This window comes from Agelaius phoeniceus, chromosome 12 (genome assembly GCF_051311805.1).
Source record: "Agelaius phoeniceus isolate bAgePho1 chromosome 12, bAgePho1.hap1, whole genome shotgun sequence".
Taxonomy (NCBI): Eukaryota; Metazoa; Chordata; class Aves; order Passeriformes; family Icteridae; genus Agelaius; species Agelaius phoeniceus.
Window position 1 is genome coordinate 6093524 of NC_135276.1, and position 22122 is coordinate 6115645.

Consider the following 22122-nt stretch of genomic DNA (forward strand, 5'->3'; position numbering starts at 1 on the left):
GCTCCTGGATATATTCAAGAGCAAAATGTCTCTGCTCATGGATATGTATGTCCAAAGCACTGGAGCTGTATTGCCTTCAAAACAGTACCTGGGCACTGATGTGCCTTGAACTGAGCCCTTCCCTCTTGGGTGAGGCCTGTCCTTGTGTCTTGATGTGCTTCCAGAACAGAAAAGTTCTTTGAGCTTGTAAAGGATGGTTGTGTACAATGAGTGATACACTTGAAAACCACCATAACCTGATCCTTTGTATGCTAAATGCACATCAGAATGCTGAGTTCTTGAAAGCAGACCACTGTTGTGCATTCTGTGGTTCTTGATTCCCCAGTTTTGCAGGGTAGAAAGTAGGGTCTGCTTTAGCTCTCTGGAATAAATTTCTGATGAGGAACAGGCAGGGTTTTTTTCATTACCTGCGGCTCCCTCATTTGTCTTGTTACATCCTGTGTCAAAAAAAAAAAAAAAACATTATTATCCAAAGAGTTTGTTAAAGTGGCCTTTGAGTTAATTCTTGATGCAAAGGCAGTGTAGGTTGATGCAGAAGAACCTGTGGAGGGATAGCAGGAGCACTGTAGGATGTGGGAAATGGATTTCTTTTCCCGATTCCTGGTTCCCTGAAGAACTGGAGCAGAAACCACTCTCCAGCTGTGCCACTGCCCGTGCTGCACCAGCACAGAGAGAGAAAATGCTCCCTAGAACTGGGATGTGCACTGCCTGTTGTCAAGCCATTCTTGGTGTTGCCTGACTCTATAAATACATTCCCAGCAGGAATAATCTCCTGGCAGTTTGGCATGGAAGGCCAATGTCAGTCCCAATATCAGGCTGGCAGGAATTTACTTGTGGTGTGTATCTGATTTCTGTACTGCCCATGGACATCTGTTGTGGAAAGCACTTTTTTGCCAACTGCTTTGTAAGTAGCACATGCCAAACACCTCAGGAAGTTATCAAAAGGACAGGAAAAATGCAGATACTCTGCTAAAAATTCTGTTGTATTTTTTTGCACAGATGCTACCATTTTATTAGATTAATTCCTTATTTTAAACTGCTTATTGAATACAAATGTGGTTCTCCCATTTCCTTCTCTCCCTGTAGCAGTCCTTCCCTCAGGAATGAATCAGGTCTTTTTTAATAAATATGGAAGAACTCAGCCAGAAGTATTAAATCACATGCTATAAAAATAATCTAAGGCTTTAAACCTGTGATACTTCATTTTTTGATGAAACTGTTCATGGGTGATCTGAACTCTTTCCAAAACAGTTTTATTTCCTTTTAGATGCACCCAAGCCACCCACAGAAGAGACCTACATTCGCTCAGATGAGTATGGGACTTCTGCGAGGTTTAAAAGATCATCTGCTAAAATTCAGAAAAATGGAAGTCTGAATGTCGAAACCCTTGTTGTGGCGGATAAAAAAATGTTGGAGAAACATGGCAAGGAAAATGTAACAACCTATATCTTAACAGTCATGAACATGGTAAGGTGGGGTGTCACTGAGGTGCCTTTTCTCTGGGGAATATTGGTGTGTCAGAGTGGGATCTTTCATTGGACAAATACTGATAACAAAAAGAGCAGAGACACCTCATGCAAGGCTTTCTTCAAGCCTCATCTAATGTAGTACTATTATCAAAAAGCCTTTAAATACACATCTTTAGAACATCACAGCTCTGGCAGCAGTTCTGTAGAGTAAAGAAAAATGATTAGGAAGTATTTAAAATGTTAAATTTTAAAATACTTCCTGTGTAGTACAAAAAAGGCAGATACTCTGAAATTGACACTTTTATTTAATATCATGAAGCTTTATCTGTTTCATCTCACATCTCCTAGAAACACTTATTTGAGAAAGCACAAATATATTTCTATAAAATTGATATCATTTGACTAGAAATATGTTTTCCTGCATGGCCTTGCTCTTTACTTTTGTGCTGCAAAACTTGAGCTTGAACTTTGGCCTTAATTACACTTGATCCAGGAGAGCAAGAACAGATCAAAGCCCATTGAAGTCAATAGAAGATTTTTGACTAAGTATAGTTTGGGGCATAATTGTTCTGGTTTGAGCTCTTTTGGATTAATCCTACAAGGTTTCTAACTCCATAAGTTAGTACTGAAAATTGAAGTCCAAGGTAAGAACTCAGTACATATGTTTAATCTATTAAAAAGGAATTATGCATGTAGGTGATATTTCCTCTCCAATAATCATTGCAGGTCTCTAGTCTGTTTAAGGATGGAACAATTGGAAGTGATATAAACATTATTGTTGTGAGCCTGCTTCTTTTGGAACACGAGCCTGTAAGTCGTGTCAGAATTTTTGTCTGAGCTACTTAATTTGCTGCTGTTCATTGGGAGCATTGGGTGCTCCCACATTGTGTGCAGGGAGGTTTCTTAAGGCACAGAGTGTGAGAAGAAGATTTAAATGGCCAAAATCTCCAAAATGACACTTTCCACTTTTCACTGCTTCTTGGGTCTTGATTCTAAATTCTTCATTTCATATAAATATTCTTTAGAAACATTGAAATGCTTCCAGTAGGATAAAACCTAACATTTTCTAGCATTTCCTTGAGGAGAAATGGCCGGAATGAGAAATCTATTTAATGAGTATTTAAATAAATGGAATAATTTTGAACTGGGCTTTCCAATGTGTGGTGATCAGAAGTGGCAAGGAGTCAGAAGTCCCAAACTGAAGAAAACATGTAACAAAAGGTGGGAGCAGAGCCCATTCTTGTGTCAACGGTGCTGAGACAAAAAAAGACAAAAATCTCTTTTGCTGAAAAGAAACTTGTGAAGGGTTGAGCTACTTGGATAATACTCTTCTTCCCCAGCAATTACAATGCATTATAATCACAATATTGAATATGGCTTGGTGTTCATCATTCTCAGGAATCAAATATATTTGTACACTAATTCCAGCCACCAGCTTTGGAAATATCTGTGTTTCTGGGGAGAGGCCCAGTTTTGTTTTACAGTTGTAAGAGATTCCCTCATCAGCTGACTCAGTCATCACTGACAGTTAACATGGGAATACACAAGCTGATGTGGAACAAATATGAAATATTAACTCCCTTTTCCCTAAGCAGCTGTTACTCTTTCAATCTCCTGTCTCACGCGCTGCTGGAAACACCTTGTCTGAGTGTCTGTGTGTCCATCCCTCCCTGCAGGGTGGGTTGTTGATCAACCACCACGCTGACCAGTCCCTGAACAGCTTCTGCCAGTGGCAGTCTGCCCTGGTTGGGAAGAACGGGAAGCGCCACGACCACGCCATCCTCCTGACAGGCTTTGACATCTGCTCCTGGAAGAACGAGCCCTGTGACACTTTAGGTGTGACACCAAACCATGGGCTGGGAGACCTGGGCCTGCCCACAGCAGGAGCTGAGCTGGCTTCAAACACAGAGTCCATTTTTGCACATTGTGTGCCTTGCTGTTGGTCTTCTTGAAGAGGACAGGACAGTATTATTTTTGGATTGTCACCTCTTCAAGGAATATTTTTGATTTTGAGAATATATCTGAGCCACTCTATTTTTATTTTCTTTTTGTGACTGCTTCCCTTTTTTTTGCATGGGATTCCTCCCTAATTGGAGAGCAGTAAAGGCATGGTGGGGTGGGTTGGGGGGAGAATAATTTTTACAAATAAAGTGTAGTTGGAGAGGTCAGATTTGATTTATACTTTTTATATAGGAGTTCCTTAATTGTCAAATAAAAGTCTGCTGTAATTCCTCCATGATAAACCTGATGGAGTAGACAAGTGTCTCCATGTGCCAAAATAAACTGGCTTATTAGGACCAGTGCAGATGATATGTGAATTTGGAATTCTGTAGAGGAACAAGCTATTTTACTGCTTCCTTCCTTCCATTCCTCCAGGATTTGCACCCATCAGTGGCATGTGCAGCAAATACCGCAGCTGCACCATTAATGAAGACACAGGCCTTGGACTGGCTTTTACAATTGCTCATGAATCTGGACACAAGTAAGTTTCTTCTTCTCTAAACAAATATGTAAGTGAATGGAAACATAGCCTATTTAATATAAATCAGTTAAAGATACATCATTTGGATTGGCACATTCTAAATATAAATCATTTGGAAGCCCAAGGAGTGGTAGTGAGCAGGGTTCCACCCAGCTGGTGGCTGGTCACCAGTGGTGTTCTGCTGGTCTCAGAACAAGCCAGTCCTCTTTAATACCTTTGAGATTCCCACACTGCTCCCATATTCTGGTAGACAAATCCATTCTGGTATCCCTTTGGTTGCTCCAAAAAGAGAGGGGGTGCTGCAGGTTACTGCAGCTTCACTGGAGAGGTGATCTCTCTGAGTCTCTTGGAGATCTCTTTTTCCCAGAAAATCCAGTGTTTCATAAAACACTTTCAACCTGTCCTTTGTTCTCTCTACCTGTTTAATGAGTGATTTAGGTAAAACCCACCTTTGTAATGGTTTCTGCCTTTCTGTATTTATGTCCATTGGATTTCCATTTGTTTTCTACTGTAGAAAGACTGTAATTTTCTTAGAACATGGTGTCTCTCATACAAAACCAGTAATAATCTTTTGTGGAGCTTCAGCTATTCTTCAGATTGTTGCATTAAATCTAAACAAGGTGATCAGGTTTTGTTCTGCTGGTTTTTTCTCCCAATAATTTTGAATTACCTTTCCACAACTTTGTGCATGGTTTTGATTTCCAGTTTAGCACAGTTCAAGCTGGAGTCTGTCTCCCCACTGGGAGTAGAGAAGCAGAGTTTCTCTGTGTGGGACAAACCTAACATCAAGGCTTAGTTAAAAGGTCTTTATTTTACAGCAACATAAATACACAGAAAACGTTTGGAAAGCAGTGGTGCTGCATTCTGCTGATTGGTCAAGGCATGAAGCCTTCCCATTCTGCCTGACTGCTTCAGGACTATTCAGTTTTCATTGCACTGATATGCTCTGCAGTGCACACTATGACCTAATGTCTACACGAGTGACCCTTTCACAGGTTTCTGTGCATCTGAAGGGAAGCAAGGAATTAAAGAGTAATCCAGCTGCCACTGAGGCCTGTGGGAATTGTGCCAAAGCATTCAAAGAACCAGATATGTAATGTGAATATTGTGTGATCCTCCTGTCAAGCTAATGCAGTTTCACTGACCTCAGTACATTTTTAATGCCCTTCAATCAGCATTAGGAGAGAATCAGGCCCATAGCTTATTTTTCAAGAATTATCCCATTTAGTCTCTTGATGTTATCTTCCTTTTTTATTTCTTCTCATTTGCTTTGAGAAAGTCAAATTGGAATTTTTTTTTTCCTTTTTCACCACTGCCTTTGATTCACATATTATTCCACCTTTTCTTGGTATACTTTTATGCTCCTAATAAAATGCTTCTTATCTTTTGGGAAAAGCCTGTGCCAGACACAAAATGTCTTTATGATCATTTGTCATGTTCATGGTCCTGAGACTACCTGAAATGTGATGTAAGACAACAGAAGTTGGTTTCTGTGATACAGAGATTCTTGGAAGGAAAAAAACTGTGACAGCTCTGGGGGTGCTGAGGTCCACTGTGAATGTATTAACCAAAGGTTTTACAGGGGGGAATATCACACACTCTGTGATCCACTGAAAGCTTCAGTGGTTAGACATTTTACTGTTTTGTTAGACATTTTAATGATTTTCTAAAGTTTGTGTTTTTACCTGATACCTTAACAACTCCTCTGGGTGTTCAGAGCCCATTGTGTCAGTGGGATATAAACTGGGGATTCTCTGGCTGCAGTGCAGGAGAACACAGTATTTTATGAAGGGTTCTTAAACACTGGCTCAATTGGTACTTTTTTTGTCCATTTATAGGAAGAGCCATATATTTTAGGAAGTTTGGAGCCTCAGCTGGTGGCAACACATGCAGTAACTCTGATGAGCCTGTAATGATTTATAGCAGGAGAGGCTTGAGTCCAGTAAATGAGATATTCCCTGCACATGCACAGATTACATTTATAAAGTTGCCAGTGTTCTACAATATTGAAGTAACAGATGATGAAATTTCTATCCCAAACACATTGAAATTCACAGATGTCCCATATAGTCAGTAAAATCAGAACAGGGAAAGGAAAACCTCTAAAAATTAGCTTTATTACATCAATAAAATCTCTATAATATGTAATTATAATGTGATTTTTTTATTATTGCTTATTATTTTTTATATCATCCTAACCTCTCCTAGTGAAAGCAGGGCCTCCTGATGCTCAGACTGAGCAAAACACCCTATAAGAGGCAGTTTTCCCAGTAAGAGGCACTATTCCCATTAAACAGTTCCAGTCTAGACAAAATGACACTGTATAACAAAGGTGAGGAAACCAATGTGATTTGCCTGAGATAATATAGCAAGTTAGTGGCTAAAATTAGAAAAAATAATAATGTTTTTGTATTCATACTTCTGTATTCTATTCATTCCCACCCATTTCCTTTGCTACAGATGGAGCTCTGTAGCTCTGCCCTCTGCTCAGGAAGGCAGTTATGGTGTGTAAAGCACATTCCTGTGGTTGGTGTTTCCCTGGATTGTGATCTCCACAAGATTCATGTCAGCAGGCATTGTCCCTGCAGAGACAGGCTCACACTGCTGTGCAGGTTTTAAGCTGACAGATCCCTAGCAAAGGACAAGTGTGGCTGAACACAAGATCTGTGGTGTCCATCCACCCCACCATGGAACGGTTCTGCTTTGGGAAATGGGTAAACTGGGAAACCTTGGGCACAGGCTGCAGCTCCTCTGTGCAGGGTCCTGTCACTGGCTCCCTGTGCAGCACCAGTGTGGCTCTTCCTTGGAGCCTGACCATCCTTTCCCATCAGTGTGTGATGACAAAAATTGCTGCTAATTGGAATTTATTCCAACGCAAATTTTTATGGTGCGTAAGTTTTCATCCCTTTGGAATGAACGGGATGAACTCCACCTTCCCTGTGGAGTTCAAGCACAGAGCTGTTACCCAGAAAGTGTTTCTTTTCCCCCATATTTTTTCTTGCTTCTGTTTAATCTAGACTTTCTCTCTCCCACCTGGTTCTCTTTCCAGCTTTGGGATGATTCACGATGGAGAAGGAAATGCTTGTAGAAAAGCTGAGGGAAATATTATGTCTCCCACACTCACTGGAAACAATGGAGTGTTTTCTTGGTCTGTGTGCAGCAGGCAGTATCTCAACAAATTTCTCAGGTAGGTCAGATGTAAATCTGGGCCAGTGCCCGGGAATGCAGCTTTAGTAACTGGGCTTGAATTCTTGAACAGCATAAAAATTACTGAAGTGTGAATTCTCCTGCCTTAAAATGTGCTCAGACCCTTGCAGTGTGTGAGCCCACAGGCTTGGGCTGCTGCACCAGTGAGGTGGTGTGGCCTGGAAGGGCTTTTTTGTCCTGCCTTGTTTCAAAAGCAGGAGTTTCACCCTCCAGGAATACCCTGCAGTAATGACTGGCATGTCATTCTTTCCCAGGCATTCCTGTCAGCAGCTGGGTTTATTAGAGAATGAATAGGAAGTGTACACGAAAGAAGGCAGACACAGTGGTACCAAAGTCATTACAAAATGTGAATTAACATCAGTGGCCTTTCTCACTGGAGTTTCTCTCCTGATCTAGCTCATGTCACGAGTAAAGGCCATTTTACATTTTTCACATCCTGTTTTTGGAAGAAACTAAAAAGGAGAAAGGGAAGGTTGTCAGGTTTTTTCCCAGTGTGTTGTCATTACTCAGTGATGCCTTTAGAAGAACTGTTCTTCAATCACTGTTTAATTCATGATTATATTAATCTTTCCCTTTTTTTTTTGTCATTCATGGGTAGATTATATAGAAATACTAAAAAATGTGTAGAAGGTATTTTGAGCAAGAGCAACACAGGCATTTTAGACATTAATTCCTTAGAGTGAGAAGCAGGCACCTCAGTAGTTATGTGGATCTGGTCCTTGAATTCCCAGTCAATATCTTTGACTTGCAGCCAGAAAAGGTAATGGAGTTCTGGGGTTTTTTTCATGCTGCAGTGATGGAATATATTTTTTGTATAGAAGCAAATTGCAAGCTTAAAAGCCCTCCATCCTGCCATATGGTCCCAGAGACTGACACCTGGGAGGCAAATCCAGCATGGAGTGACCTTCTGTACACAGGGGCTGCCAGGCAGAGAGGAAGGGGACGAGGTGGAGCTGGGAGCTGTGCTCTGCAATGGGACACTGTGCCTGCTGCTTCTGCTGGCTCCTCACTGGGGGAATCCACTGATGGGAAAGAGGCAGAGGAGGGCAGCTTGCTCTTGGTTATCCAAGAATACAGGGAGACAAGGAATTTGGCATCATTCTTTCTTGTTGTCAGTCCCAAAGCCTGGAAATTCCTGCTTCCTTAAAACTTTGCAGGTCAGGCTACCAACAAGATGTCAAGAACTTTTGGCTCCTGCACTTAGATATTCTTGTTTCAGGGCATACCTCTAAAACTAGTTAAAGGTACTGTATACCATATTATGTATTTGTGCTGGTCTGTAGCAAATTAAAATATTTTGATGTCAAGATCATAGTCATGATTAATTTACCTTCTCATTATAGTACAGCTCAAGCTGCCTGCCTGATTGATGAACCTAAGCAAACAGGACAGTATAAATACCCTGACAAACTGCCAGGGCAGATCTATGATGCTGATACCCAGTGCAAATGGCAATTTGGAATGAAAGCAAAACTATGCAACCTCAGCTTTGTAAAGGTACCTATCCATGCACTTTTGGGAAGTTACAATGGCATGAGAGAACTGCAGTACACTGAAAAAGTACAAGTACAGGGCTCTTCTGAGGCCTGGGCTATTTCTCTGCCTTATCTGTCTTGGCAATTTGCTTTGAAGGTACTGGCCTCTTTTGAGGAATATCCCAGCCCCAGGGGAGTTTCAGAAGGAAATGTGTTCCTTCCAGGAGTCATAAGGGGGGCACTTGAATCCACATGAGCCATGAACCCTTGCCTGCTGTGCTAAGGGAAATTAGCAGGCAGTTGAGTTTTGATCAAAGCTTGTGTGGGGTAAGAAGGACTCAGTTTCTTGTGTTTTACTTTTATGACAGCAAAAAGTCTGGGAGAGATCTATGGGGTTATTTTAGAGCAATGAAATGTAACTTATACTCTTGACTTCATGATGAATGATTAATTTAGATTAACCTATTGTTTTAATGACTGTTACATTCCTTACTGGTCTCTTCAGAGAGGGCATTTTTTAAAATAAGCTGGAGTGCTCATTCTGAAAAAAAGGTATGGTAATTTCTTTTACTCCTGTTATTATCCTGGAGTATTTTGATTTATTACATACTAACTACATTATTCAAGGGGTGGCAGCTGTGTTTCTTCCACAGCTAATAGACAAGGAAGAGGGAGTGAACAGCACTGTGCACAGACTGCCTTTCCAGATATCTTCTGTGGTTTAGAAAAATCTTGTCTCTTCACAGTGTTATAGTCCCTGCAGACACGATGAAATTTTAGCCATGAACTTTTTAACACTGTTTGTATTCTATTATAATCTCACACTCAATATAATTTTAAGAAATATATAGTGAAATGGTGCATAAACAAGAAGGCAATATATAGGGTACATCTGTGCTAGGAAACTTTAACCCAGGCTTTTCCACATTCAGAAAAGTTTATTTATATGTCTTTTAAGGTAGCAAAAGCATGTTTCATTGGTTACTCTTTTAAAATACCAGGAAATAATGGAAATTATGAGCACAGCAGTGAGTACTGTTTCCTTTTCAGGATATCTGCAAATCCCTTTGGTGTCACAAAGTGGGTCACAGGTGTGAGACAAAGTTCATGCCCGCAGCAGAAGGAACAGCTTGTGGTATAAGTATGGTAAGTTGTTTTATAAATAAAATATTGTCATCCTAACTTGAGTTTAGACTGTGTTTGGTCAAATACAAGGTCCCATCAAAACCAGTTTTAGCCATATCCCTCCAGATTTGCCATCCTAGACTTTGAGATTGCTTTGTAAATGATTCCACTGTGATGCATACTCAGGATGTGGCCTCCCAGCGGTACCTGGCTGATGGCAGGGCCTGGTGCCTCTCCCAAGGAGCTGTGGGATCAGATATTTTCTGGCAAATATAAATCAGTAAGAAAATACATGAATTATAACAGGAGTTAGATCAATGTTTCCAATTCCACTCTGATATGAGCATACCTTAAGCGATACTGTTTGCTGTACAGACTAAGACCATATTTTCATCAGAGATCACCACTAAAAGAGCTTATTTGTTAGAGTCAAACCTCCTAATTTAAACCTCCACTCATCTTATTTGTTTGTATTTACCCTCATTTTTTTTGCATTTATTTGAGTTGAACTTTCTAATTTATTCTTATCTATAGTTATAGATATTTATCTATATATCTATAGATATAGATAAAGCAAAATATTTTCTTTACCTGAAAAATTTCTTCCAGCAGAACATTGTTTTGATTTTGAAGTTACTGACAAATATTCTATTTTGCTTTTTCTCTTTGTACAATATTTCCAAATTGAATCATGAAAGGGAGACATGTTAGCAGAATTCTGGGAGGCTGTGTGTAAATTCCACGGGAAGTGTTGAGGCTCTGCAGCTCAGGATCATAAAGTAACATGGATTTTTGGGGGAAGAGTAAGGCCAAAAAGCACTCTTCAAGAGAACAGTTTTGAAAATTTGCTACCCTAGGGATTTTCAGCTCAAAACTTGGACAAATATTAGAACATTAGTTATGTGTGCCACTGTATGGATCAATGTCCCACTGCAGAGTCCTTGTCCTGCTGCGTGCCGTTCTTTGAGTTCAGTGGTGACTGCATTCGAATCAAGCACTGGAGCTTTTAAATGTTGGGTGTTTTTTTTCCTTTTGTGCATGTCCCAGGTGGTGCTGACTGTGTTTTGTGTGCCTGTCTTGCAGTGGTGCCGCAGAGGACAGTGTGTGCAGTACGGGGAGCACGGGCCCAAGCCTGTCCATGGCCAGTGGTCTGCCTGGTCCCAGTGGTCCGAGTGCACTCGCACCTGCGGAGGGGGGGTCACCTATCAGGAGAGACACTGCAATAACCCAAAGTAAGACACAGATATGGAAAGGTAGTGTTTGTTCTCCATTCATGTTCCTAGGGCAGAAAACAAGCAGGGTCCATTTCTGCAGGGAAATGTTTGTAAGGCTTTCGCCCGTGTCCTGTACGAGCAGCCCATGGGTGGAAGACACTTCTGTGCCCTGACACCAGAAAGCAGAGCCTGGCTGCAGACTGCTGCAGTTCCTCAACATCTCCAGCCCAACTTGCTTCATTTATTTTGGGATGCTGCAGTTTATCAAATACCTGCAGAAGTAAGGAAGCACTGTACAGACATTTTTACATTTTACACTTTTAAATTTGACATTTAAGGAAGCACCACACAGACATTTTTTACCCCTAACAGCCTACAAGCAGGAGAAAAAGATCTTAAAAGCTATTAAGACTTCTACTGAGATCATATTATCCAGGATGATAAGGACAGATGTCTTTGCATGTCTGTCTTTGCATGTTCTTTGCATTCTTTTATATTTCATGAGTCAAATGAAAGTTGCTGAACCCTGGAATTGTGTGCTAGCTCATGACACATTTTTTCATTTGCCTCTAATTAATATCTTATCTCTGTAAATACTATTCATTATAATAAGCATTTCAAAGTAGATTAAAAGAGTTAGCTGACCAGCATCTTTCCCAAGTACTCAACTCACTGCAGCTTACAAGAAAAGAAGGATTTCCCTGTTTTATTTCATACACAAATTCAGCAGGCATAGACACATGTATTCCTCATTGCACACAGTAAAAGCAGCATTTAAACTGCAGTAATAAAAAACAGAGAAAATATGACACAGTTTATATGAGGCTGTAAAGAAGCCTCTCTTCTACCATACAGTGCTGCAGTATAATATCCATGCTTCATATACTATGTTATAGGAGAATGTGAGTTAGTTAAAATAGTCTTTATTACCCTCAGTCCAGCCAATTTTTGCAGATCCGTAGCAGAGTGTTTTGTCAACCTTTTTTGCTGTTTCTCAGCTCATTTTCATAAATAAAATTACTTGGATATTTTCCTTTGTTAAGCAGTTTAGCACAAGAATGCAGGGTCTCAGAGGCCATATGTGTATATTTTGGTTTTCCTGCTTTGGTCCCTGCTTTTCTTGCTGAATGGGTATGGCTGCACATTGTTCTCTGCATTTATGCATAAACTCCTCCTTGCTCTCCTTGTGTGACAGAAGAATGTCCAGTAGTGGAAATGGTTCAGTTTGGTGCATAGTGTGATTGATAAAGATTTCTGGGACCATCAAGCAGAATCTCTTCAACATGAAGTTGTCATCTGCTGTAGCATTTAGAACTTTCCTTCAGAGTGAACTGTCTGTTCTAGTGAAGTAAGAATTGATGTCACCAAGTCATACTTGGTACCAGAGCTGGATCATGTTTTCACTAGATTTAATTCCATTGTCTTAGGGGTAGTCCAGTTAGGGCAAAGAGAAAATGGTATAATTCTCTCCCAGAGAGAGAATTATTACACTGATGGAATGACAGGAGTATAAATAAGCCACACAACAGAGCACAAATGTCCAGGTAGATGTATTTGACATCACAGCATTCTGTATGAATGTGTAATCAAAAGAAAAATAATATCATCTATTTTCAAGGCCACACAGAATGATTTAAGGACTAGTCCCTGTTCATTGTTAACCTCTAAAAATTCAGAATAATGATTCCTTTCTTTCTGAATTTCTGAGACGTGTTTCAGATGTTTATATATTTTGATACATATATGTATGTTATTTTATATGTTATATATTTATGTCACTTTTCCTAATTCCGATTTGTGTAGGAGCTGATGTTTGTTTTGTTCCAAAGCTTGATAGATGATTTTGGATAGCAAAATTTTGAAAATGACAAAGAACAACATTTCTGAAAATTAGATTAGAACAAGGGTGTGGATCTGTGAAGAACTGACTGGACTCTAAAATGAAATCACAATAATTGACACCTTATGAACATTGAGGAAAATATCTGTTTCTGGTGATTTAGAGGTGACCCATTACCAGAAATTTAAGGGCAAGTGAGGAATACAGCATGAGATTGCTGTGTGTGAAAATCTTGTTACCTGTGTGAGTTTGTGAAATCCTCCTCTTGCAAATAATATCCAAACAATTCAATTCCCATCCTCCTGCCAATTTTCAGGCAGCCCTTGTGACCACACCCAAGCAGCTCTGGGTATGGCTTTGGAACTCCCACTGGAGCTGTGCACAAATTCTCACTGAAAAACACCCATGGGGATCACCTGCAGTCCACAGAGCTGGGCAGATTTGCTAAAATCATTATGTTCTTGTAAATTGTCACAGTGTAATTTCATGGATCTGGTTTTCATACACCACAGCACTTTACAGTTGAGGTACTTTTCCAAGATAGAAATTGATTGCATAATTTAATAGTTTGGCTGGGAAAGAACCCGAAGAGTGCCTGAGAGATTTAAATTAGTACCTGAATCATATCTGTGGGACTGCATCCTACACCTCACAATAGTGCATTGTTCAGCAGAGCAGAATGGAGTTGTAGGCGTGTGTGCAGTCAAAAGACTGGACCAAAACTGCTTGAACACACTTTTTAAAACTTTCTGTATATAACATCTGTAACAGTGATTACAGAAAATGTGAGATGCAAACTGATGCAAATTAATGATGCCATTTAAAATACTTCTAAAAAACAAATACTGTGAAAGTCATTGTAGACCTTTCAGATTCATGCAGAATAATAAAGCTTTGTAATACTATCATAATATTGGCACAAGATGAGCAGAAGGGTTCTTACATGAAATTAAATTATTACAAAAAGTGAAAATTAGGAGTCTGGAATTTCAGAGTCTTAATTCATTTGGTATTGTATGAAATACTTTCATTGATCACATGAATTTCAGGATTTCTCACTCTGTGTTGTGTTTCAGTTAATGCCATGGTTTAGGAACTCTACCCTTAAAAGGTTACTCTAGAATTAATTTAAGCTACTCTTGTAGCATTTTAATATTTGAGTCTTATATGGAGTGGAGTACTTACCATTTTGCACTCAGACTCCTTTTCCAAATCTGTATTTGGAGACTTTTTCTTGTTGGCCTTTCTCACCAAATTTCTCCCTTTTCCAATTATCCTCAGCCAGACCTCGTGCAGATCACCCTGTTTATGTCAGTTCTGGAGGGGGTCACAGAGGGGTGAAAGCTTCAGGCTGTATCTGTACTGGGGGAATTGTACCACCACAGAAATACTGGAATGTCCTTTGTGCAGGGTATTCCACTGTAAGTGTGGATACACCAACAGCTTCCAGTCCCAAAACCTGCTGGTGTTACAAACATCCTGAAGAAAAGCATGATTTTCTCAGTGTGGATAATAGTATTTCCACAGGAATATGTATTTGGAGATCTCCATCTCTTTTCCTGTGAATTACTTAACTCCTACTGACATCTTGTTGGTAAAAATGAAGGTGGAGAAGTTTCCATCACTCTCAAGCCAACAGTTTCAGTAATGGGAATGTACTGTAATATTAAAATGCTGTAATGGAGCTGGGAAACAGAATACCTCTTTCAGAGCTTTCTTAGTTTGGAGGAATTTTGTCCTATCCTTAAATGCAAGAGTGTGGCTGGAAATCACGATCTAGCCATAAATAATTCTATTATATTGCTTATTTGGTGGCGTTTACTTGGAAGGAAGTTGCTTCTTTTCCTTACACTAAAGCAGATTTGTTCTCTGGGGTTGAAGGAGGTCAAAGATCCTCCATGTGCTGAAGCTGTAAAGAAAGTCTGTAGGGAATTGAGTCAGCACCCAACAGTTTGGCTGCCCTAACTCAAAGCTCTCACCAATTGCACAAAGTCAACACAAACACTCCCTGATTTCACTGATGTTCCATATCCTCCCTGCCCTTCACAGGCTGGATTGCCACCAACTAGGACAGAAAATTTGACTTTAAGACCTTCACCATCATATCCAGTATCAGTGTAGATGGCAGGTGACCTCAGGAAAAGTCAGTGGAAGTTGTTGTGGTTTTTTCCACAGCACTGGTGAATTAACACAGTTTTAAACACTGTAACAGGTGGGTTTCCATCTCTTTCTCTGAAAGACTGTTTTGCAGCCCAGAATTCTGGAAAAGGCTGATATTGTGTAAGTAAAACATAAAAAAGGCAAGTCCCAGCTTGGTTAGAGGGTTAGACAAATGAGAGTTAAAGCTGATACCACAGCAAACAGAAGCACCTGGATTTTCTCCTCCATGTTGCACAGAGCTGTCTCCCTGCTACTCCAGGCATGAGCAAGTCAGGAGTTGCATGTGATCCTTGGATGTGGGGAATAATTACAGCATAGTGTTTAGGGATCTCAACAAACAATATTTTTCAATTGCACATTCCATACTCTCAGAATTTTAAATTTTTGCTTTTAGTTTATATATTACTGTTATTCAGTATGTTTTATATTATTCTGAGTTTTTTCCTTACTGTGTGTATAATATGGGCAAAGCTGTCCACTCAAAGTTTATATCTTGTCCTTCAAGTATATAAGTTCCCAAATTTTTAAAAAAGTCATTATATAAATAAGTGCAAGCATAGCATTGGTACATTTCTTTTCACTTGATGCCAGACATGTATAATACAACAAAGGGTTCTTAGAATTTGTTATTTTGAAGACTTGGCTCAGTGCTTGCAGATGTGTATCTGAGCATTGTGAAACTGCCCAAATGACATCAGTGAATTGCTAAGTTCAAAAGAGCAACTCTTGCATTTTACATTGTTTAACAATATCTGTGCACAGAGCAAATGGTTTAAAAAATAATATTCTGATAATTTGAGGTATGAGCAAAGGAATAGAATAGGCCCTTTCCATTCTGGACAAGATGAAGGGAAATGCCCAGGTGAGGTTTGCTGAAGTGGATGTGACATGTTTAAAATTACCTCAGAATTCCGGCACTTTCCTAAAGCAGGACAACTATGCACAGTCCCTGCTTCCTCTGACTATTTAAAAGCACATTTTTTCAAAATGATTTACAAAATAAATGAAAAAGCAAATGTAGTCATTCATTCTCTTTTTGTTTGATCAGTGTTATGTTATCCTTTATTAACTCTAATTGTGATAGGTAATTCTTTGCACATGTTCATTCCTTGGTTACAGCAGAGTAAAAATAGCTGTATAAGAAGGTTGAACCCGGCCAGTACCAAATAGCCCTATAAATTTAAATTAGTGCAAACATGACTCACCTCTAGATGGTTGCATCTTTGCTGAGTCTGCAGTGATCCAAGTAGATAATTCATGTCAACTGCTTTGCTTGGTTTTAGGAACCATGAAAATTAATGGCCCATATAAGAATACTGCTCTCCCAGGGCAGAATGTCCTCTCCTGTTCCCTGTATGCTCACACACGTGTAACATGCCAATCACACAAAAGGGAGGCTTTGCAGAATCACCCTTTTCTCTTTCCCCTGCAGGCCGCAGTACGGGGGGAAGTTCTGCCAGGGCTCCGGCCGTGTGTACCAGCTTTGCAATAAGCAGCCTTGCCCAGCAGGCAGCCTGGACTTCCGAGCCCTGCAGTGTGCAGAGTACAACAGCAAACCCTTCCGGGGCTGGTTCTACAAGTGGAAGCCCTACACCAAAGTGGAAGGTGAGAGTGGCCCTGCTCTCAGGGACAGGGAGCTCTGAGCGCCCATTCCCTCCTGGGCTCTGGGTGAGCATCACCCCCTGAGAGCAGACCCAGGCTCCTGGGGCTGGCTCAGATGTGTTTGCTGTCTGGCAGAGCTGGAGCCAGGCTGCTGTGGGATCCTGCCTGCAGGGACATGCAGGATTGATTTGGGCTGGGAATTGGAGTCCTTGTCCTCACCGTGACTCCCTGGCTGCTGCCGCCCCTCTCTCTCTCATTTTATATTCCATATTGCTTAGTCTGAAACCCAAGCAAAACAATTTCCATGGAACTTCCAGCATGGGAAATGTAAGCTTCCACAATAACACTACCAGAATCTTCCTTCTTTTGGAATGTTCTCAGATTTCAAAATGTAACAGTGAATCAACCTTTTGACTTTTCTGCTGGTATGGTCCCATGAGAAGGGGAAATGCAAACAATGTACCGGCATACATTTTTAAAAGTCATTTTTTACTAAGAGATCTTTATCAAGTTCAGGTCTCAATAACTATTTCTGTTATTTTGCACAAGCGAGTTTATTTTTACTTTATGCATCTTAATTTTGCAAATATTTTGAATCAGTATTCACTTTTATCAGCTAAAACAAATATTTTCTCCAGTTTGAAAGCACTACTTGAATAAAAGTGTCTGAATTTTCTCACATCATATCTGCTTTGTTCAGCACATGAAACAAATTTGCTTTTGATGATAATGTATATAATTAAATGTATACATGCACAATCATTCATAGCATGATTATATTTTCTTCAAAAGTTTTTGTGGTCATTTTCGCGGGTATTTAAAATATCCTAACAGGCCAGTGAACAGAGGAAAGACGTTTCACAGCATGTAGCAGTGGATGTTGTATAATAAGGGACAAAAAATACATCTTGTTTAATAGAAATTAAGGTGGCCTACATTGGCTTTAAAGGGAGAAGTAAAAAAGTTTAGTGTTTAGTAAAAAAGTCCTAAAATTAGGGACAAGGGGCATAATTGTCAAAAGCAAGATGTCCCCAAGTGATTCTGAAGTTAACAATGCCCATCGTTCCTCTCAGCTGCTTTGTAAAAGCTCCTCCAAGATCTGCATTTATCGTCCTGGAAACATGATCTGGTTTTCAAAATTGCCACAGATTCTTTGCCTCTGTAGAAGGGAATACTGGAAATCCAGCTACTGATTTAAAAATAAAAGGATTTTCTTTTGAATCCAATTTCATGTTCTTAAAAACTGTTTTATTTGTTGCACTTCAATTTGTATTAAAGCTCTGCTTTTCAGCAGTTGTGATAATATTTATAATTTCATGACTGGTTTTGCATCAGCCCTTTATAAGCATAACACACTACCCATGTGTGAGGACAAATTTGACAATGGTTGGGATTTGTTGGAGGAAAAATACTTTTGTTAGGGGGAAGTCTGGCTGCAGTTCTAGCTTTCAGCTGAATTGGTCATTTGTGCCATGTTATCTCTCTCCCAAATTTTAAATAAACTTCAGATAAAATTATTGCAGTCTCCCATTTATCTTAATAAAAGTGAAATTTGATCCTGTGAGGCAGTGGAACTGAAAGCAGGGTGCAGCAGCAGGGCTAAGGCAATGCTTTTACATTGAGTTTGAATTCTTAATTCTTTGTGTGGACAAGCAAACTCACATGTGCTTTTAAAAAAGCATAATATAAAGTACTTTATTTAGCTATATTTCTATTTAGCTACATTCTGGTGTCCTAAGTTGTCATCATGCACAGTTCATCCTTGTAGCTTATCTTCTAGAATACAGGAAGAAACAACAGTCAAGATGCTTTTTATCTCTTTAACAGTGCAGGTGTGCTAATGCTTCCTTGTGTTTGTTTGTTTGTTTTCTCCCCAGAGCAAGACAGATGTAAATTGTATTGCACAGCTGAAGACTTTGACTTTTTCTTTGCAATGTCCAGCAAAGTGAAGGATGGAACTCTGTGTTCTCCAAATAACTATGATGTTTGTATTGATGGAATATGTGAAGTAAGATAAAATTAAGTTCCTTACAATCCTAATGTCTATCTTTTTTTTATTAGTGGGCAATTGACCCCTTTAGGGAAAATGCAGCTGTTTCTTCAAATTCCCTTTTGTCTGAGTCCTTCACTTGTGCCTTTTGGTTGCAGCAAGTAGGGTGTGATCATGGACTTGGTTCCAAAGCTGTGTTGGATGCTTGCGGAGTTTGTAAAGGAGATAATTCAACGTGCAAGTTCTTTAAAGGCCAATACTTGACCCAGCACAAAGCTAATGGTAAGGAAAACTGTTCCCCATGACCATCAACTCAGTGCTCTGCTGTGTCCCCATGCAATATATACGACTCCTTACTCATTCAGGCAGTGGCTGAGGGTCCAGATGTGAGCAGAAAATCACAGGGAAAGTGAGAGGAGAGTTCACATTTCTCCTGTTTCTTGGTAACAAGAAGGCTCTGAGCATAAGTCTTGGTCAGTTAAACAATTCTCTTGTTTCTTAAGCCACATTTTCCCTTTACACATGTGAATTTCCTCTGAAAAGAGATTTTAGGATGCAGGCAAGTGAAAAAATAGCTGTCAGCAACTCTGACTGGGATGGGACTGTGGAACACATACAAAGTAATACATAGCATAATGCCAAACATGACAGTATTTCCATGTCCATTTTCAAATTAAGTAGTCTGGAAGCTGTTTCAGTGGAAGCTCCAGGCACTGGGAGGTGGACTTTTCCTTAGTCAATGTCACAGGCTTCTTGGGAAATCATCTCACCACTGCAGTTTTTCAGGCATAAAACTCAGATAAGATTTCAGTATGCACAGGGTATTTTGAGCATCTCTTTGCTGTTGGTCACAAGACATGTCCTTACTGCAGTAATATAGGCCAGGAAATTGTCCAGGATGTAGTAATGGAGCCCTGGCTGGCAGCAGGGAGATCCTCTGGTATCCAGGGCTTTGTGAAGATCTGCATCCCAGTGCACCTCACCTCACCTCACAGCCCTTGTGCTTGGCAGAAGTACCTTCAACTACTGCAGGGAATGACAGCAAAAGCTACACTGGGGCCACCATTAGTGTGTTCTGAATTTTTCTGAGGTGAACTTGCTTTTTCTTGCCTTTAATCACAAGGAAAAATTTCAGGAATTGAAATACCTCAGAGTTCCTCTGGTTACAGGCTGCATGGGGTGGGGTGAGGAGGGGGATGTTAAAATCAGAACTGCTTTTTCCTGGTGAAAATGGTTGGTGGGTCAGAAGAGCTGTGCATCTTCTGAAGTGTGCTGATTTTGAAAGGGGCTCGGGGAGATGAGCCAGCTCAGTGTGTGCCAGCTGCCAACTCGTACTGCCTGCTCTCCTCACAGACTATTACGCGGTGGTGACGGTGCCGGCGGGCGCGCGCAGCATCCAGCTGCAGGAGCTGCACGTCTCCCCCAGCTACCTGGCCGTGCGCAGCCTGGCCAGCAGGTACTACCTGACAGGAGACTGGACCATCGACTGGCCGGGGAAGTTCCCTTTTGCCGGGACAGTTTTTGATTACCAACGCTCCTTCAACCAGCCCGAGAGTCTCTTCGCGGCAGGACCCACTAATGAGACGCTGGTCTTTGAAGTAAGCCTGGCTTCTGTTTGTTCTTGCCCTGATGTCCATTGCAGAATTGGTGACGACAGCTTCAGCTCTGCACTGGGGCTCTCAGAGAGATTAGAGAATAGTGTTGAGTCATGATAGCATTCAGACTTAATTGAGTGGTCAATCATGCTGGATTGAAAGGCCTTTCACTGCTTTACCGAGGTCTGAGGTTTCCTAAACTGTCACAAATTCAGTGAAAAGGAAGGTGCATAAAACACCCTATAGCATAATGTCTGAGTTGCATGGTGGTGATGGAGATTATGAATGCCTCCCATACATGTCATGCAGTAAAATCCAATAATGTAAAAATTAAAGGTACCAGTATGTCAATGCTCAATGGTTACAGGTTCAAATAATGCTTCTGAAACTGCAGGTGAGTGGAGCCATTTTCACATCCACCTTAGAATGCAGTCAAAATACCACACACAGGTTCCTGCAGAATGAATTTCTGTAGGTTCAGTTATTCTATTATATCTGTTTATCTCACAAACCTGCTTTGTTTGCCAGATGTCCTGTGTTGAAACTATTGTAAGCAGAAAGGAAACTTGGTACTTACATGGTTAGTTCAAGTCTTAAAATTTTAAAATTGGCCTTTGCTACTGCTGTTCTGAGAAAAACCTCTTTCTGCATTAGGTTGCTTAGTTAGATTTTCTTCTAAAATGCATCAGAATATATGAGGGGCCATTTCTGTCTGAATCATCCAGGGCTTTGCTTCCTGTTAGCTCCATTAGTTTGCCCTTTTCAGCTCTAGCAGCTCTTTGTCTCTGTAACTCAGCTGTTGGATCTGTTTTGGTGAATCAGGTGATCCTTCCCTTCTCACAGGGAAGGAAGGATCCCTCCCCAGCAGAGATTCAGTTCCTTCCCACACATTCCAGCAGCACTCTGGAACATGCATGCACCCCTGGGTGCTGTGCCCCCTGGCCATGGCAGCATCCTGCTGTCCTTGCCCCCATCCCATATCCCAGGCTGTGCTGTGCCCCCTGGCCATGGCAGCATCCTGCTGTCCTTGCCCCCATCCCATATCCCAGGCTGTGCTGTGCCCCCTGGCCATGGCAGCATCCTGCTGTACTTGCCCCCATCCCATATCCCAGGATTTGCTGTGCCCCCTGGCCATGGCAGCATCCTCTGTCCTTGCCCCCATCCCATATCCCAGGCTGTGCTGTGCCCCCTGGCCATGGCAGCATCCTCTGTCCTTGCCCCCATCCCATATCCCAGGCTCTGGGATCTGCTCCCTCGCCCAGCTTGGGCCTGTTAAACCAAGAAAGAGCAAGCACAGACTGGGACATGAAGTATATTCTTCAAGGATTTTTAAAGCTTTCACGAGTGTCCAGAGGAGTGTGTGTTTAGAATACTGAAGAGCTTTGCTGCTCTTCCTGCTGGCTGAGTAATGGACTGAAATGTGTCCTTGGAACTACTGAAGGCCCTGGAGCATGGGCGGGCATGTTAGACCTCTGTAGAGGGAGCACAGGTTTTAGAACAGGCAGTTTGACATGGGCTAAGGGTTTGTCTCTCCACAAATTGCCATCAGAATTCACAATGGCTTTTGCAACATTTTTCTTCATTGAGGAATTTTCATTTTGGGTGTGTGTGTTCATAGGGATCTTCCTTTAGTCCAATCAGTTTGGTCTCCAAAGCTCCAGACATGCTTCCCTCCCTGCAAACCATCTGCCTTACACCAAAACCACCACACTTACAAATACTGTGAAATGTTAAGCTGAACTCCCAGGAATCTTATTTGTCATAACCCAAAGTAGATTTGAGCTCTATTATTATTATTATAGAGCTGAAGTATGAATAATAAATCGCCTGCAGGAAGACTTGGCTGCATATCAGGCACATACTTTGCAGAATAAAGATTAAAGAAAAGAAATTAATGCCAAATAACACTTCTATTTTCATCCTTTCAAATTATGCTAAACAGTTTTATTAAGATGTAACATTT

At 40.8% G+C, this 22122-nt stretch overlaps 1 protein-coding gene across 1 annotated transcript in view; it reads left to right on the top strand.

The window, feature by feature from the left end:
* The window catches only part of ADAMTS18 (ADAM metallopeptidase with thrombospondin type 1 motif 18), a 77641-nt gene that overhangs the window by 30577 nt on the left and 24942 nt on the right, over positions 1 to 22122 (top strand). The window contains exons 5-16 of the mRNA XM_054640593.2: positions 1268 to 1467; positions 2196 to 2279; positions 3146 to 3305; positions 3846 to 3951; positions 7001 to 7138; positions 8502 to 8655; positions 9684 to 9779; positions 10842 to 10990; positions 16405 to 16577; positions 18452 to 18582; positions 18723 to 18846; positions 19918 to 20162. Coding sequence (XP_054496568.1) covers positions 1268 to 1467; positions 2196 to 2279; positions 3146 to 3305; positions 3846 to 3951; positions 7001 to 7138; positions 8502 to 8655; positions 9684 to 9779; positions 10842 to 10990; positions 16405 to 16577; positions 18452 to 18582; positions 18723 to 18846; positions 19918 to 20162 — 1760 coding nt within the window. The remainder of the gene's footprint in view (positions 1 to 1267; positions 1468 to 2195; positions 2280 to 3145; positions 3306 to 3845; positions 3952 to 7000; positions 7139 to 8501; positions 8656 to 9683; positions 9780 to 10841; positions 10991 to 16404; positions 16578 to 18451; positions 18583 to 18722; positions 18847 to 19917; positions 20163 to 22122) is intronic.